The sequence below is a fragment of the Condylostylus longicornis genome, unplaced genomic scaffold (assembly GCF_029603195.1).
Source record: "Condylostylus longicornis isolate FDR11 unplaced genomic scaffold, ASM2960319v2 ptg000010l, whole genome shotgun sequence".
Lineage (NCBI taxonomy): Eukaryota > Metazoa > Arthropoda > Insecta > Diptera > Dolichopodidae > Condylostylus > Condylostylus longicornis.
The window spans coordinates 17,210,802-17,233,445 of record NW_026577979.1 but is presented as its reverse complement, the minus strand read 5'-3'; the positions used below and the strand labels follow the sequence as shown (position 1 = coordinate 17,233,445).

Genomic DNA, 22,644 nt, shown 5'->3' with positions numbered 1-22,644 from the left:
TATTGACCCATCTTTTTTAATTTTATTAAAAAAATTTATTGAAAAAAAATTGTGTCGCTTAAAATTTAAATGCAAAAGAAAAGAGCTTAAAATTTTTAATTTTATAAGAGTATTTTTATTCTTAATTGAAATTCTGTGGCTTAAACAAGCCCTCATTTATGCGGCAACTTAAATGGAAATTTAATAATTTTAAAATATTGAACAAATCATTTTCTGTAAATAAAATGTTAAAAGGTTATTACATCTCACCATCGAATTATTTTATATACAGAAGAGAAGTAATAAATAAGAGAAATTTAATAATGCCAAATTCTTGATTGAAATACGATTTTTATTTTGACAGAATATGAATGTTAACATGAGTGTTAAATGCAATTTTCAGTAAATTTTATTTGAAATTATCAAAAAAAAAATTTAAAAATAAAGCACAAAAATATTGGTTAAAAATAAAAACGATTTATGAATATTCTATAACGTTTGAAGATAAAGATAAATTGTATGCCGACATTCTAATAATACATTGCATGAAATTTTAAAGAAAAAAAAAAGAAGCCATTGCAAAATAAAGGTTATTGAAGTGGTAGCGGTTTATTAAAATTTTACGGTCACAATTTTTTTTTCCTTTTTTTTAATAAAATAATGAAATTGTAATAAATTTTTTATACAGTGGAACGTGATCATAAAAATTTCATTGATAATTAGAAATTTAATTCTTTCAATGTTTACTAGTGAAGGTTGGTTTGTATAATTAGTAGATGATGATTTTGTGTTGATTAAAGCAAAAAAATATTCTATCAAAAGCTCTTGTATTGGAATAAGTATAATATTTTTTTGAATTTAATTCAAATTTCTAACATATTGTTTTTATGGTTATGCGTTAAACTTGGAATTGTTTGCAATACTGCTATTATTAATTTCGAAAACATTTCCAAGTGCAATTTATTCTGATGCTACAAGATCAGCTTGAAAAGCTAAATATTCAACATATTCTACTTGTTACATTTTGATATTCTCATATTATTGTCCATAATTTTCGCTATACTAGTAAGCTATTAAAGTTCACATCTGAAATGGTTCGAATATGGTGTTCTAAATTCCTACAATTAAATCTGTTTAATTAGTAATTTTCCATTATTTTATTAATCATTAATAATTATTAGAATTACTTTGTTAAAAATTAAAAGCTCCTTTGGAAAATTTCCCGACTATATTACTAGTAAATTCAAATCTAATTAGAATTTCAAAATTTTTTGCATTAAATTCACATCTGTTCACTTAGTTCTTGGTTCTACCTTTGATCCATTTTAAAATTGTCGTTTATATGCGTATATAAGATTGTGTGCTTTATAGATATACACAGAAAAAAAAGAGTAGAACATTTAGCTAAAACAATAGTATAAATCACCTAATGAAATGCTTGATTTTCAGCCTCCTAAACTATTTAGCTACATTGCCTAATTTAAATTAGCTGAATTTACTTTTTAATAATTAGGAAAATTAACCAAATAAATTTGCTGATTTATCTACAATACTAGCTAAAATACCTAAAAATTTAGGTGGATTAGAACTAAGCAAATAGTCGGTTCACCTAATCATTTAGTTAATTTATTTTAAAACCTTTTTGAAATTTAACTAAAGAAATAGGAATTTCACCTAAATAAATAGTTAAAAAATATTCTCAACAATAGACAATATACCTAATTATTTAGTTAGAAAATAGAAAATATAACTATTTTTTAGTTAATTATAATAGGGCTTTTACCTATTATATTAGAAAAAGTATCTAAACAAATTAGGCTCTTTTCTAAATTTATTTAGGTTTAATCCTGAAAATAAAAGAATGCTATAAATTAAAAATTAAGTTTTGCTTCATTTACGAGTAATTTTATTTTGTTTAATATTTTTTTAGTTATTTCACATTATTTTTAATGTAAAAACAAAAGATTTCTGTCCATCTACAATAAATTGAAGTTTTCCATTGCTTTTTTGTTTCGGCCACGTATGTAAAATTTTACCATTTGTGGTTTCAAAATAGCATTTAATAGAATAGTGGTTGTATAATTTTTACAATCTATAAATCAAAAATAATAATTGTTATAGAACTTTTAAAAATTAGTCAAAATTTATTTTTCAAATTACCTTTGAATATCTTGTTATAAAATTGATAAAAGTTTAATGTTTTTCTGATCCTTCCTTTTTATAAAAATTTATAATTTTAAGTTTAAAAGATTCCCATTTCGAAAGGGTAACAAATTTTTCACTGAAAATGTTTTCTCGAAGTCAAATTCAATCTAAAATACATTTGAATATTTTTGGTTAGTTAAACAAAATAACTTGATTATATAAAAACTTACCAAAGAAGCTCCAAAATTTTGTTTTATAGAATAAGCCATTAATTAAAAATTTTATTCGAATATCCTACTGTGTTTTCTGCATAAAAAGTTGTTGGTATTACTTTTAATACGATTTGCACTGTTTTTATTTCTTGACTGTTTAAAATCTTGAAAATGTAAACTATGCTTGTTTACTATACCAATATTCACCATATACTAGCTTCTTTTCAAATACTTTAAAAATTAGAATACAAAAAAAGTAGCGGTATTTTGAATTTTTTTTCTTGATAAAACAAGTGTTTTTTTCTAAATTCAGCTAATGTTTTCGATGTTTCAACTAATGCTTTAGTTAATTCCTTTTTAAGTAAAATAATGTGGCCGAATTAACTAAAGTTGTAGCTAAAATATCTAGAAAAGTAGTTATTGAGGAACAAAAGTAGCGGTACTTTGTTTTTTTTTCTAAATAAAACATTTTGATCTTTTCATAACTCAACTAATGTTTTCGGTAGTTCAGCTAATGTTTTAGTCAATCTTTTGATATAAAATGAAATAGCTGAATCAACTAAAGTTGTAGTCAAAATATTTAAAAATATAGTCATTGATTAGAAATTTACATAAAAACTGTAAACTTTTTTTTTTGTTTTCTTTTCTAAAATAACTATGTAAATGTTTAGATGAAATATCTAATTAAATTAGTTGAACTTTTTCCAACTATTTATTTTAGATAATAAACCTAAATGAGTAGACAAATCACCTAATCTTTTTAATATTGCATTCAACTAATTCCAAATAGTTGAGCCAGCTAATAGTGAATTTTAAAACAGCTAAAGAAGTTGTCAATACTTCTAATTGTTTATATAAAACACCTAATTTGAAACCAGCTAATTACGATTAGTTGAAAAATCTACTTCATTTTTTTCTGTGTAATTATTTTTTTGTGATTCATAAAATGCACACAATATGCGTATTTATATGCACACTCATGACAATTTTAACAACCGACCTTCATGAAATATAGCCTATAGGGTAAGATTTAAACCACTTTTGATTTTCTCTCCAATTTTTTTTTTCTTGTAGAGAATTTTATACAATTTTAATAGAAAATGCCATTCACCTGAATCGATGAATCAAAATAATAATACGATATTTAAGTATATAAAATGTTAAATGTATGAAAATTGTAAGCAACAAAAGGTATTATTAATTTTTAACCGGCTATAGAATTAAAAACACATACTTTAATTTTCAATATAAATTAATAAAAGTTTTAAAAGTATTTGTAACTTACGAAATACAACAACAATAATTCCAATAATTTTCATTCATAAATAGAATTAATTTTCAATCGGATTTTTGTTGTTGTATTTTACTTTTTATTCAATAAATTCTATATCTTAATAATTCTATTCACGATTTTACGGTTTACAACAACACTATAAAAATTGCAGTGACGACGGAACTTTTGAATATACAATATGCATTTGCATATAGGCACTTATAAATTTTTATCTTTTTAATTTGCAGATTGTAAAGTATTTAGTTAGGAAATTGGTCTTTATGTGTAGAAGAAATAAAAATATTTATTGTTTATATATTTAAGTATCAAATACAAACTGAGTATATACATAAATTCGTGCATAACTACCTATGTATCTTATCGATAATATTAATTTTACATGAATTTGAGTTGTTCAATTCAATAAAATTTAACAGAATAATTTATTGAAATATATTCTACACAAATATATTTATTATGTATCTTTAAATGTGTGTGCATTCTGAATTATGCAAATTTATATTAAGAGATATACGTTCATACAAACGTAATAATATATTTATTCTGTTTCCCTTAATGCAATTAATTACAATTTTTATAAGAGCAAAATGAACAATATGAAAAAATTTAAATAATAAATTAACTAGACGCTCATTTGTCTAGGATTGTTTTAAATTGATGACTATATTAGTTATTTCTCCTGTAATGAAGCAGCGTTATTCAAGGTATTTAAGGTAAAAAATGAATTTGTATGAGCAATATAAAAGATGCGGAATATATTTTTTGTTTGAAGAAATTGTTGGAGTAAAAAATTATTTTATAAAATCTCTTTATTACAATTTGTGAGTATTCGAGAGATTAATAAATTTTGTGTGACAATAAATGAGAGCTTGAGTTAAATAATCTACAGTTTCAATATGCTGATAATGCGGGAGAGTTAGCACTCGAATTCTGAAATTACAACATTCTCTCAAATATTTATAATTTACGAGTATCATAAATTTTATAACGTAATTTTATAGCGAATCAATAAAGTTAAGGGGGGAAATAAAAGATAAAAAACAAAATTTAAATATTCTTAACTTATTGACTTGATTTTTTTTAGCCTTATATTTGGAACGTTTTAATCTCAGTTTAATACTAATTTGAAAAATATGTAGTAAAGGACAGCTAAATGAATATTTAAATTTGACAGTATTAATAATTATACGGATTGTTGTTAGAAATTATTGAATTAGCAAAATATGTGGACGCTGACGTTTTGAATAATAGAATAATAGAATAATTATAAATGATGAATGCAACTATTCCAAGTAATGTTCAAAAACATTTGATAAGTATTTGTAATTACTCATTTAGTTTTACAACATTTAGAAAAAATTTGACCTGAGACACAATTTTGTTTGAAAAGGAATTATTGGAATACTTTTCTAATAATGTAACGCTTATGAATTGAATCGGATTTGAATCGGATTTCAATTTTAATTGAAGTTATACTAAATTAAAGTTACGCTAAGACCTATTATTCTCAAGAAAATTCTAAACTCAATATAAAATAACAATCAAATGTGATATATAAAAAATTTCATGAAACGCACTCATAACAAAAGACAAATTGAAATTAAGATAAAGGATTGCGCGCGTTTGAAATATTAAAATATTTTTAATGACGTTTCTTAACACGGATAAATTAATTTTGTGTTGAAATTCTGTTTTGTAAAATTTAATGCGATTACAATACGTTCTTGATTCTACAAAATGCATCTTATATATAAAAAATTGTAATTACAATATACTTACATAATTATTCAGTCGATCACCATTTATTTCATTATATGCAACAATAGCTTGTTGCCTTATTTTATCAAATGAATCTAATATTCGACCACATTTATCTTCATAATTTTCACCATTATTATTATTCTCTTGCATAGTATCCTCCTCATAAATTTCTTTACTATTACCATTCATTGTTACTGGCTTAGAATATGTTCCTTGAACTAATACTGACAAGCAAATTAATATATAAAATAATAAATTGTTGAGCTCTAAAAATAGAAAGAAAATAATAATAATTTTATCATTTATTATAGTTATTTAGAATAATTATTTGGTTAGGCTTAATATTTTAAATATTATTAATGTTTTTGTACAAAATATTTGGTTTTCTTTTTCAATTTTAATACTTATCTAAAAATTAATGAGATTTTAAAAATAATTTAAAAATAATGAGGATTCATAAGGTTAATTTCAATAATTTATTTCAATTACATGAAATTTGTAAATGTAGTTTTTGTTATTTAAATTATGAAAAAAAAATGTTTCCATATACGATGCATGTCTAGTAATACAATTATACAGTATTGAGTGTACAACTCAATTAAACATCAGAAAGGAAATTTAGAAAGCTTTGTGTAAATTCAGAAATATTTCTTAAATATGTGAGTTCTATCAAAATTTTTCATTATTATTGAAGTGTTCAATTAAATTTTAAATTGATCTCAGTCTCAGAATAATATATTTGACATTTAATTTAATAATTTCAAATATTGTTTAACAAAGACAATGGGAATATTTCATATGTATGTACTCAGAATGCGTTGTTTATTATTTCTATTTTCCATTATCATACGCTACATATAACAGTATATTTATAATATTAACTACTCACGAAAAATATATAATTAGTAAAAGGATTCAAATGAAAAATTTTGCAAAAAGAATAAATAAATTTCTAACATTTTATTTAATAACCATAAAACTAGATGATTATATTATTATTGTTTTATAATTATTATTGTATAACAAAATCTGTATATGAAATTAAAAAATTAACAAGGATTTTTTCATCAACCTACACAAGTTTTATAAAAATTTATTTTTTTTTCTTCATTTCATCTAAAAATCCATTTTAATACCTACGCATTTTAATTTTGTTCTGAATATAAACAGAATATTATAAATACATGTATGTATGTCTGTACATGACTATTATAAATGAATTATCCTGAATCGTATATTTTATGTTCTTAATGATAACGATTCAATATAGCTTAAAAATAATTACGTCTATTTTTAATTATTAATTATTTTCTTTTCATCAAGACATAAATTTTTCCATTTTTCATTAATAAGTTTTTCTATTATTTCATAAATAAACATGTAATGTACATATGTATATACAAAATAATTCAAATATATAATGTACAATATTGTATAAAAACAATAAGCCTGCACACTAAAAAATAAAAATAAATTCACATATTCAGTCAAACATATATTAATATTAAAACATGCGGCACTAATTAGTATTTTTATATTTTTAATTAATTACAGATTTTCGTATATATTAAAATAATTATCTATGTTGCAGATATATATACATATTTATATAAGTTTGTACATACATATTTGTGAAAATATGAAAGATATTTTCTTTTTTTATAATGCTGTATGTACTTATGTATTTATGTGTGAAATCATAATTAATATTATAGAAAGGATAAATTCCAAACCTACTTACATTTACGCACACATAATGAGTGAAAAGGTATTTTATTTTTTTATGTATTCTTCTGTGGAAAATTACCTATATAGTGAAATTAATTATAATGGAAAGGTAAAATAGACAAATAAAATTAAAAAACAAATAAAAAGTTATTTTTGAATAATTGTGTTTCTTAAATGTAATTTTTGTTTTTATTTAGATTTTTTGATCAACTACGAGTAATCGAAATTTTTGAATAATTTTTTGTTATAATTTTTGCAATTATTAATGGGTTATTAAAACAGTATAACAATTTACATGAAAAGAACAGTTTTCATAGGAAATTTTCGACGTTCTGATTTTAAAATTCATTTTTAAAATCAGAACGTCGAAAGTTCTGAAACCTTGTTTTTCATTTTTAGTAAATGAAAAACAAGGTTTTTCATTTACTAAAAAATGCAACTTGGATTTAAAAATAAAAGAATTAATAAGAACTTTAAAATAGAGAAAAGAAATTGTTAAAATAAGGAATAATTTTAAATATTCTTACAGGAAAGATCAGACCCAATTCAAATTTTTAATTATTCTACTACACAATATTAAAAATTAGAGTAAATTTGTTCAGATCTTCAGTCATTAATTAATTGATCCATAATCAAATTGATCCATAAATCAAAAGTTTTTTGAATATGAGCTTTCAAAGTTCTAAAAATATTAAATTTTATATTAAGAATTTTTGGAAGATCTTATTGAAATTTAAAATCTTAATGAAACGAACTGGAGTCAAAACTTTTAATTAAACTCACACATGAATTGAAGAAATAAAATAAACCTGATGGTCAAGGATAACAAAAATGAAAACGTTAAGTTTTTATACTTTTTTTAAGAAATTTATCATAAACTGAAACGTGGTATGCACTGTTGTGATTTCTTTTGGTTTGTATTACATTACGAATTACATTACAAATAGAAGGTACAAAAGAAAAGGAACAAAAGTAGACAAAAAGAAAAAAAAATTACTCAAAACCAGAAATATTGTTAGCTTATTTTTATTTTCTCTTTATTTTTCTGTTTTCTTCTTATTGTTTTACTTAACAATAACTTGTGATAATTGCCGGAATAAATAGTTTTGTCATTTTATAATTATTGTTTAGAGTTCAACAAGAATAATAATAAAATAATAATAATAGCAATATGCGAGAATAACAACAACAATATTAATTAAATGAGTAAATTCAATTTATTGACTTGACAATAGTGACAATATTGCGGTAAACATTGCAATAATGTTGATAAACTATATTCCAACATTTTTTTATTTTATTTATTTATAGCTTTATTTGTTGCTAATTTATATTGAGTTTTCAACTACAATATCTTTGTTGTTTAATGATATTTAGAATAGGTGAAGGAGAATTACTGGAGTGCCTATAGAGAGTTTTGAGGAACATAAGGCATGTGTGATCTGTATCTATATATAGTATAAGATTATGGATACAGATAGTATAACAATTACAGAACATTATTGAAAAAAAATATATTCTTAGTAAATTTTTTTATTGGATTAACTTTTTTAATTAAAATGTTCCATTATAAATGAAACTACATTATCCAACTTGACAATCTGAGCATTGTCATTCAATTTTATATATAGTACTTTTGGTTTAGAGTCTAATAATAAACTCTGAATGGAATGACGTATATATAAAATTGTGATATGTTTACACTCAATATACTGAAAATTTAGAAAAGCGTACCAATTTTAGGAACTAAATTCAATGGGGTAGCATTATGTGGTGCAAATAGTAATAAATTTTTATATCGAATAATTAATTTAAAATTATGCGCATCACAGAAATTTTCTATATTATATTAGAAAAAATTTTTTTTTATATTACTTATTTAATTATTTGGAAAACATGGTGAAATTGAATTCCAAAATTAAATAGAGTAAATTTTTATAATATTCTTGTAGCACTGTAATATGCGACAAAATAAAAAATTATATACTTCCATAAATGGGTACGTAAATTAAAAGAAAATTTTCTTTAAACACTTTTCATTAAAGAAATGGAAAATTTTTAAAGATTTTCATTCAAAAATGCAACATTTTCTTTTTAATTTTTTTCCTATAAAATACTTTCATATTTGATAAATTTATAGCGGAAAATTATTAACATCTATGTAAATACTTGTAATTATTCTGTGTGTACAGTATGTTCACATCATATACATAAATGCGTACATACATATAATTCATAAGTAAAGATATATATATATGTTAAAAGGATAATATATTGAATTAAAGCTATAATGTTCATTGGTTCATCGTTATTTATTTTATTATTTGTTTTTGTTTTCTTTTACTTTTTTCTTTTTTATTAAAATAATTCATTAACCGCAAAAGTTAAAGAATATTGTTATACATATATAAGTATGTATAGACATATGTACAGGTTTTCTTTATGAAATATTTGTATATGGTTAATATAATATTAAGTACGCATGTCTTTCATTTATAAATCTTGTAATATAACATATAGATTTATATCGACGCCATTTATTTTAATGTTATGAGACTTGTAAAGCTAAGTAAAGAAAAATTTAAAGAAGTCAGTCACTTCATTAAAAATTATCACAAATATTTTAAAAGTAACATAACTATTACTTATTTAATTATTTGGAAAACATGGTGAAATTACGTATGTACGTATATAATTGGAAAATAGTTCATCATTTTCATACGGTTTTGTATTGTAAAGATAATTAATATTTCAAGTACAAGCTGCATATTATGTACTAAAGTACATATGTATATATAAATCTGTTTAGAGGAAGAATTATTGAGTTTTCTTACAGTTCAACTTATCATTGTTTTGTTGTGTATTAGAAAACTCAAAGTGTGCGGTTTTCTGTCTACATTTTTGAAATTTTTAAATCTTGTTGAAAAACTTTTTGAAATTTTACGATCTAGATGTTGAAAGAAGAAAAAAGTTTAAGCAACAAAAATCAAACAAAAAGAAACACAATACTGACAATGTGTGTATGTATATATAGCCACTTAAATTATTTATTTACATTATGTCCACACTTGATAAATGCTTTAGTTTCTTATAGCATTAAAATACAAAAAAAAAACAACAAAAATGAAAAACCGCGAGTATATTTACAGTCTCTTTAATAGTAGAGAAAAACCTATTTTCAATTATAAATGAAAACTTTAATCGGTTTGTTGCACCAATTTGAAGATGAGCACAAGCATCATAATATAAAATTTTATTCAAGTAGAAAATCTCGTATAGTGCGCGTATATAAGCACGTAGAATGCAATAAACACAAAGTTATTTGGAATGTGTGTGGTAAAATAACATTTTTTAATGTCAGGATCACTGATATATTTAGATGTTATTTTATTTAATTTAGAAAAAACAAAAAGAAAAACAAAAATATTTAAAATTTTTTATAATGGCGACGACAATGATCACAATTTTCTTTTTTAATTATTTTTATTTTAAATCTTAATTAAAATAATATTAGAGAAAAATCTATAAAGAAAAAGCATTTTTAAATGTTGTTTTTCAAGTTATTAGAGAGAAGAAAAAAAAAAGTCGGAAATTAATTTTGAAATTCAAAATGGCTACCAGCCGGAATTTATTTAAAGAAAATCAGAGAATTTTCCTTTTTTTTTACACATGATTATTATTTTTATCAAATAAATTGTCATATTCTGAAAATTCGTTAATGGTGTATGGAGCAAAATCTATATGATTTAAAATCAATTGGCCTTTGCTTAAGAAGCAAAAATAATCTAGTATACACTTATTACCAACTCTTTATCTAAATTTTTATCAGCTACTCCTTTGTTGCGTACCATAACTCTAATTAGGGAGTTATGACCCTATTTGTCGCTTAAAACTACAATGCGTCTAACTATAAATATTAATAAAATTCAATTTTAAAATATAACCTTTTATTATACTTCATTAAATTTGCCCTTTTTAAAGAAAAATTAAAAATATAACCAAATTTTATAATAATTACCATAATTTTAACAATAGACGAAAATTTTGCATGAAAATTAAGAAAGAGTTCCTAAATTATCTTTATTCGAACTCAGTACAATTTTTTCAAATTTCCAGCTCTTCTTAATTATTTAAAATTTGTTTTTTATATAAAAACTTTTTAATATTTTGATTAAAAAAAGTTGTGACGTCTACCCAATTGAAAATTTCGCTTTAAGATCACTGTGTTTACGAATGTTTGGAAAAAATTTTTCGAAAACAAACATTTTATACCGAAAACAAACTTAACCGAAGATCTTTGACATTATTCATTTTAAAAACAAACCATTTGCTTATTTACTTAAATTATTATTTTTTAAAAAGATTTAATCAAAATTTAATACCTAAAATTCCGAATTAATATTTCAAAAATGATAACTGTTTTAAATAATAATATATTTTATTATTAATTATTATGAATTTTTAAATATTTTTACGAAATGATATACAAATTCGGACATTTGATCTCTATTTGAACTTTATACACATACACGTAATGTATAACAATTTGATAATCTTTATTATTTTATAATTGATTTGATTATAAAATTTTTTTCCAGAGTCAATTCAAAAAATATAAGATGTTGATTAAAATAATTCTGTTCATGTTTAGTATTTAACAGTTAATTTGTTAATAATGAACTTTTTATGAGTATACAAGATAGATTCTGGAGTACTTTTAGGGAAATAATAATGCATTTATTATACGTCCTATTTCACTATTCATCTAAAAATTATAGACCTATACTAGGATACTAAAAACTTAAGAAGAATTCTTATAGTTCATTGACTGTAATTGATTAAAATCTATAACCATAATTATTTAAATTTTATCGATAATGATGAATTAATCACGTTTATGGTATAAGCTTTATTCGCTAGAAACCGAATTTCAATTTTGGTTTTTTCGTATTATAATCTTTAATGATTACCATATCATAATAATTATCATAATTATGATTTTCCACCTCAATTATGCAGACAATCTACTTCATATAATTATGATAGCAATCCAAAGTTCAAGTACTCTTGTTTTTTTTTTCTTTTCTATTTCCCTTTAGTATTTTACGAACTTATATGTTATCTATTATTTAATTTTGTTGTGACCCGGTCGGCACACATTTAGTTTTTAATAAGTGCATGAACTTTTTATTAGTACAAAGTAGGTAACAAAATTTTTTAATGATTTTAATATGAAATGTGAAATAATGAGCTTTTATTTTCGATATTGTAGCTTGTGTAGTGAGCGCGGTACGCTTCTCTAATTATGTTATTTCTATTTGACGTGAATCAGAGTAAAACTGGTAAAATTATTAAATTAAATTTACGTCATTATTATTTAAATTAAATTTATAATTATGCGATTAGAATAATAATTAATAATATTACTTTACAATAGAGATAAAATAAAAACAAATTTGTTGTATTTTGCTATAATATTAAAATTTTATCAAGTTCAAAAAAAAAAAAAACTTTGGTTGAAGCAAACAAATAAAATTAAATAAAAATTTTTTATATTTTTATTTTTGCCTCAATCATGTGTAAAAAAAGTGAATTAGATCTCATATGACTCATTGAATCATATGAGACAAGTGGGAGAAATAAATAAATGAAAAAAAAAAAGAAAAACGAAAAAATTTGTTTTCTTGGCACACAAAAAACAAATTTTCCGAGGGGGGTCAAAAATTTTTGAAAAAGAATAAATTAGTTTGCTTGTAGATAAGCGTTTTATATAAAAAAAATTGTTTTCATTTTGAAAATTTAAGGGAAACGCAGATACGGAATTTCTTAAAAGAAATTTATTATTTTATATGTTTGCTTTTCCTGAGAAGAAATTCCGATATAAAGAAAGTTTATATTTTATTATTTAGATTATATATACATATACACGCGTGTTTCAATATGGATGATTGGGAAATTTTGTTTTTCATTCATAAAAATATTTATGAAACAACAAGTTGCCAAAATATTCTTTGTACCTATATATATTGTTATGCCGGTTTGAATTCCGATTGGAATTATTCACAATAATATGTAAGATAATTTTAGAGCAAAGTGTGTTTTATATTTTTGTGCAAAGTGGTAGGAGATTCAATAATTTTTATAATTTTTAATAATTTGTAATTAAATTTTTCTAAAAATATTAAATTAAAAATAATAACTAAATAAATAATATATTCTTAATTTTATGCAGCATATCTTCAGGCAATAATTCAAATTTAAAGCAATCAAGCATCCTTGAAGCGAGATGTAAAATTGGAACTAAATCAATAATTAAAAAATTTGAATTATTTAAAATGTACTGCCGAAGTTTTCTGAATTAAAACATAAATTTCAAATATTTAGAAAACGCCTCTTTAAAATTAGATTTTAAAAACCAATTGAATCTCCGCTTTTAAAAAATATATAATTGCCAATATAATGATAAGCTCAATCAAACAACATGCATACTAACTTAGGTATTACCAATGCAAACTATTATAATTTATAAATATAAAAGCTTACAAATTATTTAAAATACAACTATATACCCACACAAATATGTGAATTATTTGAAGTTATCATATTCACATTGGTGAGCCTATACATTGAGTTTTTGATTGAATGTATATAGTGTGTGTGTAATACAATTTATTTTTAATATTGAATTGTAATTATTTTTTAACGTTGTGAAATTTTATTGGAATTTTTGTATTGCTAATGATAATAATTTTTATATGTAATCTGTAAGTGTTATACATATGCTTAAAAGATTCAATATGTACACATATTCATATACATATATTCATATTTAATATGTACACATTTCGAATATTGCAAAAGTATAGGGGTTGCATATTTCTTTATTACGGTATGCATAGTGAGTGTTAGGGGTGAATTTGTGGTTAAAATTTGCAACATATTATATTGATTCAACTTCATGAATCATGTCACTGATTACCTTTTGCATTTTGTGTATGAGTGTAGGTATATAGTACATTTTGCAGCAGAATGTTGTAAAATGTACTATTACGGTATCATTTCTCATTTCTATATTAAATTCAATTTTATATTGTGTACTTTAAATTTTTACAGTAATATTTTTTTATAAGGATTAATTACATAATGTAATTAGGAAAAATTATCAAAAATTTTGTATTAAAATAAATTATAAATAAATTATAAAATTTAATAATGTACTTTTTTTTTTGGACTTACTCATTTTATTAAGATTAAATAAATTTTTGGCAGATTTATTATTACGTTTTTTTAATTTCGTATTTAATAAAATACTGTTGTTGTCTTTGAAATCAATAATATTATTAGATCTAGATGAAGTGTTGCTAACATCATTTAAATTTTCTCCAGTATGATGATCCTTATTATTGTATTCAATATGAAAATTTGTGCAACATTCATTCAATTCATAATTTTTATCAACATAATATAATGTTAATGATGATAGTGATGATGATGAAATTATTGATGATTTTATTGTAGATAAATGCAAATTTTTATCACTTATGTTGCTGGCACATTTCTTATTAACATTTTTATCTGATATTCGTTGTTCATTCATATTTTGTTGCTGTAAATTTTCTTTATATATTTTAACATTTTTCTGTTGCTGATTATAATAATTAATATGTTGATTATATTGATTTATTTGTTCATCATTCTTCATTGTATAATATAATAAATTTTGATAATAATATTGATTATAATATAATATTATATCTGTTTGTGAAATTCTTCGGTTAAATACTGAGATGGCAGATGAATTATAAATATTTTCCAAATATAATTCTTTTAATGGCATTTTTAATACTGTTATTTTAATTAAATTTAATAATTTTTTTAATTCATCATAATTTTTTATTGATTTTTGCTGTTGCTGTTTTTGATGATATTGTAATTGTTGAAAATTTATTTTAATATTTTCCAATTTATTTTCATAATAATTATATATAATATTATTATTATTATTATTATTGTTATAATTTGTACAATTCAAATATAAATTATTTAATTTTTTTGTATTAATTAATTTTAATTTATCTGATGAATTATAATTTGTATTATTTTGTAATAATAAATTATTATAATGTTGCCGGATATTATAATTATTTGTGATCGATTGTGATACTGTTAATGTTGTTCTTTGATCACGATCTAACATTCCATTTGGATGATGATGATGATGATGCTGATGATGGTTATTATATTGTTGAATTATTAAATTTGTATCTGATATTTTATTATCCATTTTATTTTGTTTGATTTCTTCCAAAATAAAAATCCAGATATTTTATACAAAATGTGAGTAAAATGAAGTTGAATAAGTTGGTGATTTAAAGAAAATCCTTTTGTTTTTTTTTTCAATTTGAATTACAGTTTTAAGACCTTATATAGGTATTTTTATTAAATTAATTTTAAATTAATTGTAAAGAAAATTTGTAAATTTCATAATATTTAAAATAAATAATTAAAAATTAAATGTTTATATCACAGTGATAAATTAAAAATTAAAATGCTTTAAGTATAAAAATTTATTTTTTAAGTATTTTTAATTCTCAATCACTCTTTGAATTTGTTTTTGAAATTAATTAATTATTTTAATAGTTTTCCAAACAAAAATTTAGAATTTTTATTTGTAAAGATTTGTTCATTAAAATATTTTGTTTTTCAATAAATAAAGTACAATATTTAATTTTAGTCACTTATATTTTTTCAATTATAAAGTTTTCCTTTCAATAAAAATTTTAATTATAAATATTTAATTTTATTTTTGTATTAATTTCCACTTATTAATTTTCAATAATTAATTTTTTTAATCTCAATGATTCTTAAACTTAAATTATTATTTTATTTTATAAATAAATAATTAATATAGGTATATAAAAAAAATTTATTTAAAATTTTAAATACTTAATTATTGTTTTTTTTTTCTCTTTTTGTAATTTTTAAGTTAACTTGTTCAAAACTGAAGTGGCAATAATTATTAATCTTAAAATGACAGTAGTATTTATAGTGAGCGAAGAAAGTATCATTCATACACGATATTGTTACAATCTTATATACATTGAAAATATAAAAACAAAATAAATTTATTTTTCTTCTTTTTCTTATTTTTATTTTTCTGATTGCTTTTTTTTTTGCATTAACATTAAACTTTATACACGATGTGCGAATCTCATTCTATGATATGATTACGATAAATGTATACGTACATACATATATTTATTATAGAAGTGTTTGTATAGATATATACGTATAACATGTTATGTATGTATGTAACATTAGTGTTATACAAAAATATAACATAATATAATATTTTACTAAAATAATAAACGATTATTGATTTGAAATGTTCTGTTTTTTTTATTTTATTTTTTTTTTTAATTTTCATTAATTATTATACATACATGATTACAAATACATACTATTATAATACAGATATTAGTAATATTATTATATTAAATTATTATTTAGTTTTACTTATAATATAATAATAATAATACAGATGTTTATTTGTATAAGTAAGATAATATTATTATTGTTGTTATATGCGATCTCCTTTCATAACAGTATTACAATAGGAGTATTATAATAATAAGAATAAGGGGATAACAGAATGTTTAACTTATAATAACAGTATTTAAGATATGTAGAAGATTTGATGTATCTTTAAGATTTAAGATTTTTGTATAACACTTAAGTGTATATGTATGAATATGTATAACGGAAAATTTATTTTTGCAAGTGTTTGTGTATAAGTTTGTTTTCTTTATTGTTGAATATTATTACAGGTATATTACAGATATTATTATATATTGAACTATATTTTACCATGGGATAAGGAAAATTTTGTATGGTATATATTAAGGATCTGATAGATAATCAAACTCTTATACGTATACGAAAATTTTACAAGAAAAAACTGTGTAATTTCAATAATTTTTTTTTTGTTTTAACACGGAATAACAAAAAGGTAAGCATTATTTGTTTTAAAGTAAAGTTCGGGTTTAGTATTGTTATAGCTAAGCTTTTACAAATAAAAATGTAAAAAATAATATGAATTTTTAAGGAAATTTTAAAAGGATTCTTTATGAAAGTGTAATTGGCTATAATAATATAATGACAGCTACAAATTGGCACAGCATACCCAATTAATAAAAATGTAGTCTAATATATTAATTGTAGTGTATACGAAACAAAATTAAAATTTCTCCTAAAACAGCCACTAAATTCGATGATAAATCGAAATAAATAATCAATACTTTCCCTATAATTCAAAAAATTTCGATTCTCTGATTCGAATTAAATTTTTACATAAGTTTTACTCATTCTTAAATCCTCAAATGGTATGTTGTGAAATATTTAATATTGAACTAAACACACTTTGCAATTACAAATATTGAAAAATAATTTAATTACGTTTTTTTTTTATAAAAACGGAAAAACCAATAAAAACTTTTTCCTTCAACACAAAAATATAAGGAAATTTATGGAAATTGGAATGTTTGGTGGTTATTGAACAATAATGGGACAGATTTGAGTTTACTCTATATATAAGGAATGTTTGGTCTGTAAGCTCCGGTAGTACAGCGTAAAATATGGAAAATTTACAATTTAGTCAATTCACTTTTCTACCACTATTGTGGTTATTAAATTATTTGGTATAAAATGTGAAATTGAATAACAATTGACTGGTTTAAAAATTGTGAAATTGTTCACTCTTCACGTAACAAAATCTATTATAATTCATAGATAGAAGACGGTAACAAAATTTACTGATTACTAAAATCAATACAGGAATGGATCAAAAATATTGCCTTTTTGAATACCAAGAACTAAAATTAATTTGAATTAAATTGTGATAGAATAAAAAATATTTTAACAGGATCCATTTAGCATGCTATATACATGTAGTATATACATATGACTCAGTTGTACATAATTATTAAAAGTAACTAAAAACCACGGTACATGGCAAAGAAAGTGTTATAGGCATCCATATATAATTTAAATATTTTTACGATAATATGATTGGTACCTGTACTAAATGATTCATAATATAAATATTTTTGTTTTATGAATGAATGTGATTTCGTTGAGTAATTCGTTTTTAAAAGTTCCGCATGTTATTTGACGATGATCAAACTATTATTACGAAATTTCAAAATACCACAAAGTTAAGTACTCGTATATTTTTTGAAAATTTTTTGTAGTTTTCAGAAGTGCTGTTCTTTTACTATTACAAAACGATTTTCAAACATAGAAATCAGCAAATTGAACTTTGAAATCGTATATAATGAATAATTCATTGAATTTGTAAGATTAGATAACATGCTTGGTCACAAATTAAACTTTAAAAATTCTATTATATATTTGATAATCTTGACTTCCTTTATGAATTTTATAAATAGGGCAAAAGTCAAACCAAATATTTATAATTGTTTTAATTCGAAAATTGCAAAGATTATCTTAATTATGTATTATTAAATATCAGAACAAAATTTATAGAATTTATAATTCAAAACTCTTAAAATGAGTCTCAATGTGGTGCATTTAAAATTTATCATTGTGTGAAAAAGACGACACAAGTTACCCAAGAAGATAAAGAGGAAGAGAAAAATATATGTAAAAGATGAAATTAAATGATTGATACTGCATATTTCTAATAATCAACGCTTATATAATCGATATAATAAACCATAAAGAATTTATTATGGTGGTGAATAGTGAAACCAATTAATAATGTTCATAAATTTTATATTTTATATAATAAATTTTAAAACTAGTTAACTTTTGCTTTATAATGTTATTTTTAGACTTGTTTTAATAGGTTTTTCTTTTCATTAAGATGATCTAAATCAATTTTCACCGGATATATTTTGAGATTAATCAAATAAATAATTTTTAATAATGTATTTTATTATTTAGTTTATCTTGTATATTCCTATATCTTTAGGTATGCAAATATTTGCGTAGCCTAAGCAAGAAAACAACATAAGTATGGAACGTGTGTGTATACGAAAATTTTTAATAAATTTTAAATACTTATAGAATAGTTTTTTAAGAAGTGATGTAATTTTGTAGTTTATATAACAATTAACATGAAATATATACATATGTACATAAATATAGTTTTATAACGTGTGATTTTTTAAGCATTTGATTTTTTAAATTTAAAGAATTAAAATTGTTATTTACTTTTTAAATACAATATCATATAAATTTTGAGTTCAATTCAGTTTTAGGTCGACGACTTCAAGGTTCTAATTCTTAGTTAAATTTCAGCCAATTTAAACATTTAGTATTCTAATTATCCGCTATAGGAATGGAATTTAATGAAGGAATATTTAATATTCTAATTATCCGCTATAGAAATCCGCTAAATTCTAGGATACATCCTAGAATTTATTCTGATTCTACAGTATAACTTATTGAAATATGATTTTCGATATAAAAACGAGATTGAAAAATTAGTGGTTGGGCCATTTTGCCATTTACCCTTCAGTAGATTGCTTTATAAACCATTTTTCGTGTAAACCACTTACGACAAGAAAAATAGTGTCGTAAATAGTTTACAATTTAAAGATTAGTCGTTATCAGTAAATTTTGTACCTTTGAAACCTAATTCTATATTAATGGGCTCGATAATAAATTAAGAATATAATTTTGAAATGATTTTGACTCTTAATTTGGCACTCATTTTTGGGTACTTAATCGTATTTTCCGGTAACTAGAAGGAACAGTTTTTTTGAAAATACAAAAATAATTCAAAATGTCTCAATCAATTTCTTAACGAATTTTGTTCTTAATCTTATATAAAATGCTTACTCAATTAAAATCATGAAGTAAAATATATTACTAGCATTTTATAATATTATATAACTACACAAATACATATAAGTGGGCTTTGTCTGCCTTAGACTCAGTCCACTTATATGATTCAATTACTTTAGCTACAAAAGTAAAAGTAGGTAGTGCTCTATTTTGAATTCAACAATATTCTACAACAATATTTATTTTATATTCTTAAAGAATTTTTTTTTTTTAAATTTTCGAAAATTTATTAAAAATTCATAAATAATTATTGAAAATTAATAAGCAAAAATTGAATGAAAATTATTGTAGGCGCTTATTTAAAATTTTAAGTTTTGTTAATTTTTGTTTCTTTTTTTTTCAAATATATTTTTGAATTTTATATTTTGACTTCATTCACTTATGAAATTCGATATTTTTTTTCTTCATTTTTTTTTTGTATCTTATTTTATTTTTGCACAAATTCAACTTTAATTTTAACCACTTCTTCTGATCCCCTTATTTTTTTATATGTTTTTTTTTGTGTTTTATAGTGTTACTCTTTAGCCACTTCTGTAATCAAATATTCTATACCACACAATGCACACTTCATCCATTTTTGATAATAAGTTGAAGATTCAAAAAAAAAAAAGAAAAGAAAAAATAGACACCATTTTTTCCTTTTTTTAAAATTTTTCTTTATTTAGATACGAAAAAAAAACAGCTTCAACCATAATAGCGGTGGCGTTATATACGAACGCATCCAAAAATTACCACCACTAATACTCATATAAATTTCAAAATTTTATTGGATATTTAAGAAGACGAACAGAAAAATTAAAAATAAAATATGGTCATTCTGGAAATTTTGTGGCTTTAACCTGTTGTTGCATTAAACCACATTATGATGATCGAAGAATATCCAAATATCGTTTTTTTTCATCATCGTTATAGCTACGTAAATGTAAATCCTTTTATTTAAGTATTTTTTACAAAAGCATCCTAGTATTCAAGTATTATACCCACAAAATTTCAGGTTATATTTTTTACTAAGGCTGTAACTCGTATAGAAACTGAACTTTGTTCTTTTTACAACCAGTTTAAATATCTACTATCTTATTTTCTAAACCTTAATATCACTTTTCTTACTGATTTATTTTAACAAATTATGAAATTCAATTCAACTGACATCGACCTTTTGGGGTTTTTTATTTTTTTCTTTGGTTTATTTTTGGGTATAAATTTTGTCGCTCTTATTTTTTCACTACCAAAATAGAGAAAAAATAAAAAAAAATAGCACACACACGCGCAACAAGAAAAAAAAACTTATAACCGTCCTTTATGTTGATTAAAAGCTCACACTTTAAAACAAAACTTCCACTTTTCTATATTTTCAGTGACCCCCTCTCGATCGGCTGTTCTACATCAAATACAAATCTTTTGTGTACACACATATATGTATTTATATACGTAAATGTTTAATCTTTAAGAAATGCTGTGATTTCTTTAACATAATCAGTTATGAAATAGATACACACAAACTTTTGTAAATTCATAATAAAACTTTTACTTTTTATAATTTAAAAATAAAATTAAAACTTTTAATTTTTTTTGTTAACTATTTTTTATAACAATTTTAGACACTGAATATGAGAATAGAATCACTTTGAATTGATTTACCGCGCTTGAATTGACTGACTGAACAATAACCGTTTAAGTAAAAGACTGACAAAATAAAATATTTAAGTGTGTATTTTTCATTTATTGTTATTCTCGCGGTTCGCGAATTTTGTTTTTTTATTTAAAAAACATTTAAATATTTGTAGTTTATTATTTTTATTATATTACTTACGAATTTTAACTCACTTATTTCATTTACATTTTACTCTTTTACAAAAGAAAAAAAGCGAAAGAAAAAAAACCCCAATAAATGAGCACCTTTTTTCGTTTTCTTATTCAAAATTTTGCATTACAAATTATTTAAATTATTAGCGACACCAGAAGCAAAACATACTATTAAGCAATGACAATTCTAATTGAGAAATTATTTTAATTCGCAAAGGTATACTTATTTCATTATTTTTTATTCATTTTTGTGATAAGTGAATTGCTAACAAATTTTTATGATCCTAGATTATGTGAGAAATTTTAATATATTAAACTCAATTTTCTTAACAAAATTCAATTTGAGTAATAAAGAGAAAATATTTGAAAAAAAACAAAAGAAATACAAAATTAACAATAATTAAATTTTACTCAATTATACCAGCTGGTGACGGTAAAATTTAAACAAAAGTATTTGTATACGGACAGCTATAAAAATAAATGGTAGACCGTGATAAGGTTATAAGCAAAAATCATATAAGAAAAGAACAGAAAAATTATAAATATCATAAAGAGAATATTATTAAGTGGACAAGACAGGTGATGAGAATAAGATATACGTTTAAATAGTATTGTACATTTTGAGAATTAAAATATTAAAACACCATTTCAGTTCTCTTCAAAAATTACTCGAAATCAAGGAATTTTTTGCTTTTTTATTTTAAATACTACTGCGATATGTTAAATAAGTATGAGTGCATGATATGCTAATTGCAATTATATAAGTTTAGTTACTTAAATTATTTGCATGTTATTTGCTTTTAAATTATAATAGTATTTAACATTTTATTAAATCTGTATTGCATATTATAT

The 22,644-nt window shown here is 22.0% G+C and overlaps 1 protein-coding gene across 1 annotated transcript in view; it reads right to left on the bottom strand.

The window, feature by feature from the left end:
* Positions 1-22,644, bottom strand: part of LOC129619113 (uncharacterized) — a 67,124-nt gene that overhangs the window by 4,885 nt on the left and 39,595 nt on the right. The window contains exon 3 of the mRNA XM_055534199.1: positions 5,410-5,657. Within this exon, the coding sequence (XP_055390174.1) occupies positions 5,410-5,580 (171 nt within the window). The 5' untranslated portion in view covers positions 5,581-5,657. The remainder of the gene's footprint in view (positions 1-5,409; positions 5,658-22,644) is intronic.